General features: G+C 44.0%; 1 protein-coding gene across 1 annotated transcript in view; it reads left to right on the top strand.

The window, feature by feature from the left end:
* The window catches only part of LOC117884610 (protein mono-ADP-ribosyltransferase PARP14-like), a 53,455-nt gene that overhangs the window by 30,867 nt on the left and 10,174 nt on the right, over positions 1-12,414 (top strand). Inside the window, exons 9-16 of the mRNA XM_034785083.1 lie at positions 2,001-2,237; positions 2,482-2,703; positions 4,061-4,154; positions 6,339-6,488; positions 8,119-8,181; positions 9,787-9,954; positions 10,634-10,852; positions 10,953-11,573. Of these exons, the coding sequence (XP_034640974.1) occupies positions 2,001-2,237; positions 2,482-2,703; positions 4,061-4,154; positions 6,339-6,488; positions 8,119-8,181; positions 9,787-9,954; positions 10,634-10,852; positions 10,953-11,573 (1,774 nt within the window). The remainder of the gene's footprint in view (positions 1-2,000; positions 2,238-2,481; positions 2,704-4,060; positions 4,155-6,338; positions 6,489-8,118; positions 8,182-9,786; positions 9,955-10,633; positions 10,853-10,952; positions 11,574-12,414) is intronic.

The following is a 12,414-nucleotide window of genomic DNA, read 5'->3' as shown; positions in this document are numbered from 1 at the left end:
GGTGGGGCTGTGAGCTGCTGGGCAGCGCAGCTGCAGAGCCCGGACTGACCTGGTCTTTGTGCTGCATGGTGGTGGTGGCGCGGCTGCAGTGCCACCAGCCGCCAGTGCTCCAGGCAGCACTGTAAGGGGGCAGGGAGCAGGGGGGATTGGATAGAGGGCAGGGGAGTTCGAAGTGGTGGTCAGGGGGCGGGGTTGTGGATATGGGTTGGGCGGTCGGGGGGAACAGGGGGTTGAATGGGAGCAGGGGTTCCAGGGGGGCAGTTAGGAAGGAGTGGGGGGTTGGATGGGGTGGCGGGGGGGAGTCAGGGGCAGGGGTTCGGGGAGCGGTCATGGGACAGGGAGAAGGGGGGTTGGATGGGGCAGGGGTCCCGGGGGCGAGGGCATCAGGAATGAGAGGAGGGGTTGGATGGAGGGGGTGCGGGGGGAGTTGGGGATGGGGGCGGGTTGGATGGGGCAGGATTCCTGGGCGGGGGGGCAGATAGGAGGTGGGGGCCGGGCCACGACCCCTTCCCCTAACCGGCCCTCCATACAATTTACGAAACCCAATGCGACCCTCAGACCAAAAAGTTTTCCCACCCCTGCTATAGGGGGAGTGGGTAGGAACTGTCTATAGTCTCCATGAGGGGAAGTGGCGGAACTTCAAATGTTTAAACAAGTAAAAATTAAATTGCTGATCCTGAACACCCTTAAATGCCATTGAAACTTGGACCTGGTGGCATATGAGCCTGTAACAGTGAGCTGTCTTCTCTCTGGAAATGTACGTGGCCCCATTGCTGCAGCATCTCAGTGTCTTAGTGGTGCTTTGGATCACGTCTCTCAAAGCTTCTTTACCTGGGAAGGATTAATTATCTCTGGTACCTGTAGTGAATGGATCGTGCATAGTCCATGCAGTGTTAACTGCCTACCAATTTTCAGATTCCACCAGCACTGAATTCTTTTAACCATTAATTGGACCAACAGCCAAAACTCCCAATTAAGTAACTCACTTATTTCCTTCTCTGTTTTCTAACGCTCTTCTTTTTCCTTAAAGTCTTTGTCTTTTTCTTCTGGCTTTCAAGTTGATGCATTTCTCTTCCATCTCCACCACTTTATTTCTGTCCAGTCTTTATCTCCTTGTTCTTTACATCTGTCCCTTTCACTCTCTTTGATTCAGCAATCTCTCCCTTTTTTGTCTGAGGCAGAGAGCATCTTCTGGAGCCTTATTTTTGCCCCTTTTAGTGCCACTCAGAGGATCCACATGATAACCAGCTGTCCATCCTAACAGTGCTGGCTGTGGCTGCCACAGCCTGTAAAAGTAACATCCTCCTTTGGTCAGAGCGGTTAACCAGAGCATGATGTACTGCACTCCTCTCTGGGACTGACTGTGCTGTTTGCCCATCATTCATAACCCATGTTGACCTAGGGAGTGAGAGAATTAACCCTTTCCCTTTCTTCTTTCTCTCCTTCAGTTCATTCCTTCTCTTTTTTTCCTCTTTCTCTTCTGTAACTCCTCCTTCACTTCCCTTTCCACATAACTGCACCCATGTGGTTGCTCCTACTCATACCAGTTTACCCTGCGGTGCTAACAGGAGCAGCAAGGCATCTGGAATTCAGTAGTAGCATCATGTCAGTTTTACTCTGCTGATGGGGATGGAATATGGGCAGGACCATTATGAGTATGTGATTCCCCCTGCAGGAGAATCGTATATGGGGTTTTTTTCAAATGGACGTAGAGAGAGTAGAGTAAGAACACAGGAGTCTGACATTTCCATGTAAAATATAAACTGCTGCATAAGGGACAAATTTCACTCTGTTATACGCAAGCTACCCCATAAAAATCAGTGGGATGATGTAGGTATAACTGAGTATAATTTGGCCTGTTTTGTTCAAAAGATTTGCTTTATTCCAGATTGCTACTTTTTAAATTTGCTTTATTTCTTAAATCTGCAGGTGCTGTTATAGTCACTTAGCCTTAAATGTTTCAAGTTTAATCTTATAACCGATATTTGATTTTGTTTAAGACGGACGTCATCGTAAACAGTGTTTCCCGAGATCTACAGCTTGATAAAGGTCCACTCTCTAAAGCCTTGCTGAGCAAGGCGGGTCCGATGCTGCAAGCACAATTATCTGAAGAAGGCCTAGAAAAAGTAGCTAGTGAAGGGTCTGTGTTCAAAACAGATGGATGTAATCTGGGCTGCCGTTTTGTGCTTCATGCCATTGTTCCTGGATGGAAAAATGGGGAAGAATCTGTTCAGAAGGTAGAAGGCTATTTTCCTAATTCTCGTTTGATTGAATGGGTTTCTCAGTTGGCAGGAATGTAGATTTAATGTGAATTCTCCACTGAAATCAGCGGAGCATTTCCTAGGGGTCAGCTCTGTTAATTTTGATATAACTAAGCTCATTTTGAATTAATCCATGTTTAACTATGATATTTTAATATAAAATACACTATTAAAAATATTAAACTGCATGTACTAACGCGAACTTTGTTGTGATTCACAGCTCCTAAGAGACATCATCACGGAATGTCTTCAGACTGCTGAGCAACTCTCTTTAAAGTCAATCACATTCCCAGCAATTGGAACAGGGAATTTAGGGTTTCCTAAGCCTGTTGTTGCTAAATTAATGTTTGACCAGGCGTTCAAATTCAGTCGTAAAAAAAAAATTCAGTCTCTTGAAGAAGTTCACTTTCTGTTGCATCCAAATGACACAGATAATATTCAGGTAACTTGTACCCTATTACTGTGCTTTCTGTTACACATGGGTTAAGGAAATGATGTCAGGCCCAGAACTAGATTACACCGTTTTTGTCAGTAGTTTCCTAAAGTCTCATCCTTCTTTCGCTCCTGCTTCTACACCGGGAATGGTCAGTCCTCCTTGCACTGTTGGTTTAGCACCAGTGCAGCTCCACTACTGGTAGCAATGGTTGACGTGTTAGTGTAAACCAGTCACAGGCATGTTTACCACTAAGAGTTAAATAATAGAGTGGCGGAAACACTGGTTGGCAGTCTACTTTGTGCTTCCACCATTGCTAGCACTGGTAGAGCTTCACTGGTGCTAGAGCAATAGTAGAAAAAGCACTACTGGAGACAGACAGTGTGTCTCATGTCATTGTCCAGTGTCCGATTCCCCTTTGGTCTGGAGGCCATTAAATTATGATTCTTCTGATGTGGGCAGATGTCAAGGTGCTCATTATCATGCTAGCCAAGAAAGTATCCTTGGATTTCCATCTTGATAATAATATTCAGGCACTGGCCTATGAGGTGATCCCTGCTCCTGCTCTGATAGAATTGCCATTGGACTCCTCCTATAATGTAAAGTTTCCCTTTGATTCTTCCATACACAGTCACCTGGCTTTCCTGCACAATTTTTTTCTCATTTGCTGGAGCTGGCACCAGTTAACACTGAAATATACCTTAGCCCACAGAGTCATGTGACTCTTTCATGCATAGCCTCAGGTAGCATTCTCTTTCCCCCTCCTCGCTCTGGCTCTGTCTTCACTGAATAGTTAACTCAAGTTATCTACACTTGAGTTTAACTCCTCTTGAGTTCACTTAGCTTGAACAAGAGCAGCCACGCTATGCTGCTGCAAGCAGCAGACAGTGATTGTGTTAGCAGCTGACAAGTTGTGCTAACTTGAGCTGCTGCCTATTCTCCCTGATGGGCCATCCGACTTGAGTTAAAAGCACCACCAAACTTGAGTTTTAAGGGTTTTTGTGTGTGGACAGGAATTGAGTTAGAGGTATTACTCATGTTAGGAATAAGCCCTTTGTCTGTGCACCCTATTACATGCTAATTAGACTTTCACTGTACTGCCTGAAGGTGTTAAACCTGAAGCAATTTGCCAGTTTCTCTCCCTTGCTCATAATTTTGAAGGAATCATGGTTCCTTTATGATTCCAATTTATCAATATTTCCATTCAGTGTTGAATAAGATTGCTTGGTGGACAACATCTAGTCCATCACCTTTAGTTTTTTCTAAACATTTTTAAATTTAATTTTTACTTTTCAAATCTATATTACTACTGAGAAAACTCTAAAGAAGTTATGTCTACAAGTGGTGACTATGGTTCTCTTTCTAGGCATTTTCAGATGAACTGCAAAATAGAGCAAGTGGAAATATTACCAATGTCAAAATGCACAAGACTGTGCCAGAGAATGCCCAGCAGGGACAAGGTAAGTTTGTTTTTGTTTTGTTAATGTTTTGTAAGTTTTATAAATATTCTAGTGATAGGTGAAAATTTTAAGAATTTTTTTCAAATATATATTTTTTGATATTGGTTTGGTGAACATGTCAGTCCCGGTGTTCAAAGTAAGGCAGTGATAATCCTATTAGTAAAAATCAATAAAAGCAGAAAATTGTATCTCTCCAGCAATAGGTTTGTGTACACTAGTAAAAATCATGCCCATAATTCACCACCAGTCATAACAGTAGTAGAAGCTGTAGTGTAGACAGGGCACAGGTATTTTTACCAGCATACCAACTAACAAAGATTCTGAGCAGGTAAACAGTTTTACTACCACCTGTGAAGCCTGGTGAATTACTGGATTATACATCCCATGGGGCCAGTCTTGCTCCTATTAAAATCAGTGGACATTCTGCAAGAAAGTAGGACTGATCAGAAACAAATATGAAACTAAATACCTTATATACTCGATCATAAGATGGTTCATTTATAAGCCGACCCCCCCCAAGATCGATAAGTAAAAATGGAAACTTTTTATGACCCATTCATAAGCCGACCCTATTTGGGGACTTCAATGGCTCAGACACAGGTCTGATACAGGAGTGGGTGGGTGAGATTCTGTGGCCTGCGTTGTGCAGGAGATCAGACTAGATGATCATAATGGTCCCTTCTGACCTTAAAGTCTGTGAGTCTATGATTCTGTAATTCAGGGGTTGGCAAACTTTGGCTCCCAGGCCATCAGGATAAGCCGCTGGCTGGCCGAGATGGTTTTTTTACCTCGAGCGTCCACAGGCATGGAAGTAACCCTAAGTAAACAAAGTGTCCCGGTGCACCAGCTGCTTAACCTGATGGGCCGGGACAGCAACTTGTGGGGAATTATGGGGGGGGTGGGGGGGGGGAAGAGAAGCTGGGGGTCAGGGAAAGTAACCTCGGGGACGGCCCCCCACCTTCCCCCACCCTTAGCCCAGGCCCCCCCCCCCCCACTCTCCTCATCCCATCCCTTCCCACCCTATCTGGGGTGGGCCAGGGGAGGATGTCTCTGGCCTGGTTGGAGCTGCTCCGGCAGGCTGGGTGGCACGGCCGCAGCCTACTCCGGTGAGCCAAACCGGGCGGCATGGCCACGGCAGGCCAGGTGGCACAGCCGCAGCCTGCTCCGGCGGCACGGCTGCAGCGTGCTCCAGCAGGTGGGGCTGAGCATCACGGCTGCAGCCTGCCAGCCCCAGAGCTGCAGCTGCTTTGGAGGTTGGAGGGAGAGCAGCGTGGCCAGAAGCGGAGAGACTCTGGCCCCGCCTCTTCTCTTCTGGCTCTGCTGCATCTCCTTGCCCCCTCTCTTGCGGGGAGAGGCTGTCCTACCTCTCCCTCTCTATACCCATTCGTAAACCAACCCCCTTCTCTGATGCCATTTTTTACTAAAAAAATTCGGCTTATGAACGAGTATATACGGTAGTTTTTTTCATTGTCCAACCTGACAGGATTACAAAGAACAGGATAAATATTTCAAACTTAATTCGATTTTTAAAAGAATAGAATATTCAGATCCTGGAATAGAGAACCTGCCCAAAGGCTACTGAAAAAAATGCGACTCCACAAGCTTGCTTATTTTCATACTAAATCACATTTCCACTCATGTATCCTGCAGTGGGCCCATTGGTCTGAGTTGAGTGTACAATCATACAGGGATCACCTCCGCTCCATGTACACTGTAAAAGTGTTTTCTGTGCCACCCCAGATTGGAGGGCAGTGATGTGAACAGGTAAAGACAGAGACCAGGGACTTTCCATTTACAAAGAGGCAGTGGCTCCAACACATTGTTATTGCGGGGCTATTGTTGCTATTTGAGCCTACGTATTGGAGCAGCAGCTATAGCAGGATAGGTTGTTTTGAAGCTGTGTGCCCTAGATCCAGATTGGGGGTGGATCTCATCTCCCCAGCTCAACTTCCTCCCACACAGTTACCTGGGCTTTGTGTGGGTGAACATTTAATTTTATATTGTAAACTGGGTATTTTTGTAATCTTCTCAATGGGAATGTGACAGACTTAAGACTAAAAATCAAACTTTTTGTGAGCTGTCTACTAAATGCACATAGAGGCAGGTGAGTCCCTCACTCTAGGGAATAGAACATTTGCTGAGATACACTTTTATCCATTTTAATTTCTGTATTTTCCCTTGCAGCTTTCTTTGGGCCCATTTCAACCCCAAAACAGGGAGTGCATGAAATGCAGATTGGTTCCATTACATTCCAAATCGCAAGTGGAGACATTACCACGGAAAAGACAGATGTCATTGTAAACATATCAAATCAAACGTTTAACCTCAAAACAGGTACTTTAGCCTAGTGATTGAGATTAATGAGATACATTGTGAGTGCATAAGGGGATGTGGGAAAGAACTTTCAATATATACAAGTCTTTTTTTATACATAGTGCCTTGTCGTTTTCAAACTGGGAAAGCTGTACTAGGAAGCAAAGGCGCCGACTCCATGGGTGCTCCGGGGATGGAGCTCACCCCACCCCAGCTCGCCTCCGCCTCCTTCCCTGAGCGCACCGCTGTGTCCCGTTTCTCCCCCCTCCCTCCCAGCGCTTGGTGCCGCGAAACAACTGTTTTGCGCAGCAAGCCTGGGAGGGATGGGGGAGGAGGGGGAATGTGGTGCGCTTGGGGGAGGAGGCGGGGCCGGGGCGGGGATTTGGAGAGGGATCCAGTAGGGGCAGGGAGGAGCGGAGTTGGGGTGGGGGCTTTGGGGCAGGGGTGGAGTCGGGGTGAGGCTGGAACTGAGGGGGGGCGCGAGCACCCACTGGCACCGAAAAAAGTTGGCGCCTGTGCTAGGAAGTGTCTGTATTTTGATATAATTTGTTACAACAGAAAACAATACTGTTCGCCCCAGTATATAGAAAAATCCTATAGAATTTAATAGAGAATGAGACTCTTTCTCTAGAATGTTTAAACCTCCCTGTAGAATTCTATAGCAGGGAATCATTCTCTGTTAGGTTCTGTGTAATGGGGTCAGCTGCCTCCCATGTACCCCTTGTGGCCAGGGATGCCTCTGCGGTATCTACTAACAATTTCTCCCTCAAAGGACTTTTTAAACAAACTCCACACAGGCATTTCTGATCCATTCGCCACCCCTTCTCAGGGGTCCAAGTTTATTCACCTAAATAAAGCTCCAAAATAAAACCCAAGAGTTCCAAAACGCAGTCCATCTGTCAGGTCACTCCCAAACTTTTCCTGCCTGTAGGCTCAATAGGGAAACCTTACGTCCCAAGTTTTTCTGCTGGAGCCTGATCACTCCCAGCAGTCGCCAATTCACCCTACAGGCCTTCCTGCCTGGGGCCTTTCCCGTTTTGGCAGGCTACTTCCAGGCCCAATCTAGCTGGAGCCTCAGGTTTGTGGCTCTTGCTTCCAAACCCCCCTGGGATTAGGTTCTTTCTTGCAGAACCCTTTTTTACTTCCTGCAGTTTCCTGAACTTCCCTCTACACTGCAGCCACTTGCTGCCCTTTATTGGGTTTTTTAAAGGCAGCACAAGTGTGCCTCTTTAGTAATAAGGATTCACTACCCCTACGCCCTCCAGCGGCAAGCCATCCTGACCCTGTTACAGTCTGTATGAAGTTTAAACATTACATAGAAAGTAAATCTTTCTCTTTTAAATATTGTAAGCTTTAATTTTTTATAGAAAAAGTTATTGGTTTCATCCCTATTAAATTTTATAGGACTTATCTATAAGGAAGTAACAGTTTTATTTGACCTCATTGGGAACTGTTGGGTATTCAGCACTTTTGAAGATCAGGCAGATGCCTTAACAGGGCATCTGATTTAGGCTTTTATTTTTTAAAAATCTTGGCCTATACTATTGCCAGATGTGAGATATATTGTGTACTCAGTCTTGTTGACCTAGATGAGACTTTAAGAGTACTCTTAATTTGATTTGTCAAACTAATATGGCTTTTCTTATTTTAGGTGTCTCTAAGGCAATTCTGGAAGGTGCTGGACCACAGGTTGAAGCTGAATGTGCTCAGCTAGGTATAAATACAACATTTGTGACCTGCTTTCTAGAGGCACTGAGCACCCACCATTTCCACTGAAGGCAGTGGGAGCGGTGGGTGCATACCACTGCTGAAAATTAACCTACTATTGTACTTGTGTTTATCCATGATCTCACAACTCCTTAATTAATTAATACGATGCTCATAAAACATCTTAAGAGATGTTAAAATAAAGTACAAAGCAAAAGAAAAATCCTTAAGAGATGTCGGCATCAAGATAAATTAAAAGAACCTGCTCTGCCATATGACTAATCCTCTTGTGCCAGTAAAAACCTTCAAAACAGGGGAAAAATACAAAGGGTTAGATGGTGCCTTTGGTCAGAGCCTGAGCACTGGGTGGTACATATTTATATGTAATGAAATAAGCTGCACCACCCAGGAGAAGCCTCAGAAGATGTGCTTCTGACACAACCCTCTGACTTCCTTTCTTGTGTCTCCATTTTTCTGATGTTAGGAAGTAGCAATGTGCTGCTGGCCTATCCCAGCAACCCACCGCATCCTCCGCGTGGCTCAGAGACAAGTAAAAAAGGAAAGTTCCTACCTTCGCGGAACTTACCATATATACTCGTTCATTAGCCCATTCATTTATAAGCCGACCCCCCCAAGATTGTTAGGTAAAAATAGCAACAACTGTATGACCCTTTCATAAGCCGACCCTATATTTCAGGGGTTGGCAAACTTTGGTTCTTGGCTTGTTAGGGTAAGCCGCTAGCGTGCCTGGACGTTTTGTTTACCTGGAGCATTCACAAGCATGGAGCCCCTCAGCTCCCTGTGGCCACGGTTTGCCGTTCCCAGCCATTGGGAGCTGCAGGAAGTGGCGTAGCTCCCATTGGCTGGGAACGGCGAACCACGGCCACAGGGAGCTGAGGGGCTCCATGCCTGCAGACGCTCCAGGTAAACAAAACAACAATGTATTAGATATTCAATTCAATGATTCCATAGAGTTTAAAATCATCAAATTTTGGTGGAGACCCGTTTATAAGCTGACCCCCACTTTTTGATGTGTCACTTTTTTTACCAATAATATTCGTATTATTACGAATTATGAACGAGTATATACGTTATATCTAATTTTATATCGAGGAATGATAAATACAACCAATGGAAGATAAAGATCCAACAGGAAAAAAATATGAGTTCTGTGTTTAAGTACACATAACTAGAGGGGAGAAGGTCAGGGAAGAGGTAAATGTGTAGATTAGCACTAAAAGGCAATTGAAGGAAGTGGGTCTGATGGGAGAGTTGAAAGAGGAGTGAGGCTGTGTAGTCCACAGCACCAGAGAGGAGAGTCCGGATACCAGTGAAGCACTGAGTTGCACCAAGCTGCCTGAGTGCACAGAGCAAACTGAGGAGTAAGGCCAGATAAGATGTGGACGGAAGCTGAGCAGTGGACTTGAAAGCAGGGATGAGGGGTTTGAATCTGGTGCAGAAGGAGATTGGAAGCCAATGCAGGGGCTCAAGGAAAGGGTAGTACAGGCAGGTGGTAGGCGAAGATGATGATGATTTAGAAAAGTTTGCATTATGGTAATTAAAGGACTTATCACTTTCTGTCATGCCTTATATATTTTCTTTCATCTTTCAGCCTCACAACCTCACGATGACCTTATAACCACACAAGCAGGAAACCTGATGTGCAAAAAAATAATTCATCTTGTTGCCCAGAACGATACCAAATCTTTAGTCTCCAAAGTTCTCCAGGAGTGTGAACTGAAGAAGTACACATCAGTTGCCTTCCCAGCAATTGGAACAGGTTTATGTTTTTGTTGGAAAATAAAACTAAAACCAATCAGTCTTCTTGGGACCAAATTCATCCTGTGTGATTCCATTGACATCAGTGCTCCAGAGATTTGATTTACCTGAAAAGTTTATTCTCCTATATTAAGAAAATTGTTGTGGCATTGGGGCATTCAAATAACGTCTAGTGAAGGTCAGAGCAAGGATTTTGAAATGATAAGGAAGCTGGAGATCAGTGTTGTTAACTTAAATATAAAAACCATATCAAGTGATTTAGGACTGTCATGTTTTAACGTTAGAGACTTGAGAATATCCATATGATATTGCTATCTAGAGAACCATGAATGCTTGTCTCAACTGATGTTTATGGATATCCCACTAGAAGGTGTCTATGTGCCTATTCCAGCTCCTACTGAAATCAGTGGAAGTTTCTACTCTGACTTCTGTAGGAGCAGGAACAGGCCTTGGATGGATGGGATATGAACCTATCTCCTTAGGCCTGATTCTTCCTTAGCCCTGCTTCTGCATTCCTGGGTCACCCAAAATATCCATTCAAATCAATGAGAATCACTGGAATCAAAGAATGCAGGATTGGGTGCTATGTTTAAGATCTAGTTGTGCCTGGGTCCATTACTTGAATAAAAGTATGTCTGTATTAAATGTCTTTCAACAACGTATTGTTATATTTGTTTCAGGTCAGGCAGGCCTTGATCCAGCAGTAGTAGCTAATAACATGATGGATGCTGTAGTTGATTTTGCAAGTGATAAATCTGTTCAAATTGTGAAAAACATTAAAATTATCATCTTCCAGCCACAACTACTAAGTGTGTTCCATGCATGTATGCAGAAAAGAGAAGGTACAGCTAATGTACCTGATACACCTGCATCAGAGTCCTTCTTGTCAAAATGTGCTTGTAAGTAGATGTCTGGTTGTTCATTTTTAAGCTGAGGCATAAATAACCATTATTTAATTTTAGCAACTGAGTAACTGCAAGTATTTATACTTCATTACAGCATTCTTTGGCTTTGGAAAACAGAAACATCATTCTTCAGCTACAGAAAAAAAGCCTGCAATGGTTTTGGAAAAGAAAATTGAGAGAACTGTTTTTCAGATTTGTGGTGAAAGCCAAAAAAATGTGGAAGATACTGTATCCTGGATTAAAAACCTGATTTTAAAGGAACAGCATGAAAGCACTATCTCAGATGAATGGATTTCAAGCTTTGATGACCAGGAATATAAGGAACTGACAGACCTCCAGAAGAAACTGTACATCATTATTCAGCTGGAATGCAAGGACCCTGTGCCCTTTATTCGAGTATCTGGTGTTACCAAAGACGTCTTACGTGCTTGCTTGGAAATTCAGTGCATGATCAAAAGAGTTAGAGCGGTTCAAGAAGAACAGTCCAAGGCAGAACTTCTCAGCAACCTAGTTGAGTGGCAATATCTAGAAAATAATCGGTACCTGCCTTTTGACAGGCTAACAAATCTACGCTTAGAGGATGCTGCAGCATTAAACCAAAAAGAGATTAACATCACCATTTGGAGTAAAAACTATAAAGTGGATCTGGAAGCCAAACGTGCTATAGATGACACAGGGAAAATTATGGCCATTCTACGAGTCTCAAAAGATGAAGGTGAATGAAAGCTGTTTGGTGTTACTTAGGGCCACATTGTGTCTAGCTTAGCATGAGTGAGTTGTGGGGAGAATATACAAGGGAAAACAAAGTAGCAGTTCATGTGCACATCTGGAATACTAACAGTTCTGAGCAGCCATATGAGAAAGGTGCTAGATTCGGAAACAAAGATGATAAAGGCTCTTGGATTTATTAAAACTGAGAAATACAGAAAATAAATACCATGATGCCTACAAAGAACTCAATAATAATTCGTCAGCTAGTGTGCGGTGACCACCACTTGTCACGTAGATCAGAATCATCTCATTCGTACCCTGAGATTTCCCCTCTTTTGTTTGTTGTATCCATCTGTTGTCTCTCATCTTACACTTGAATTATATAAACGCTTCAGGGCAGGGGCCATCTTTCTATTAAATATGTACAGTCAAGTGCTATTGTAACACATATAATAATAAGAGGAGACTCCTGAAGGGAGCTGTTCATCATCTGCCCCCACCAGAATAAATGTTTAAGGAATAGTATAATTGCAGTTCTTTTTGGAGAGAGTTTCAGTTTTTATGAAATCATTATCATTCTTGAAAAGACGTGATTGAGGAGGACTTAAACAGAGGGTTCCTTTGCTTTAAATCCAAGCCAGTTTCACACTGACTGACAACACAGCTAAGGTCTTAGCCTCTCTAACATGAACTGAGAAAGAGAAATGCAGCTGCGGTGGAGTTTGGCCTTTATATTTTGAGGGGAGGTTATGTTTAGCGTAATAAGGAAACTCCCTTGTTCTCCCAGATGCCTATTGACCGCCTGCTCTCCTGGGTGGCAAGGATTAATTGTGCCGATCTCCCAT

The sequence above is a fragment of the Trachemys scripta genome, chromosome 11, assembly GCF_013100865.1.
Source record: "Trachemys scripta elegans isolate TJP31775 chromosome 11, CAS_Tse_1.0, whole genome shotgun sequence".
Classification (NCBI taxonomy): domain Eukaryota; kingdom Metazoa; phylum Chordata; order Testudines; family Emydidae; genus Trachemys; species Trachemys scripta.
Note: the sequence above shows the minus strand (reverse complement) of the source record. Positions and strands in the feature narration are given on the sequence as shown.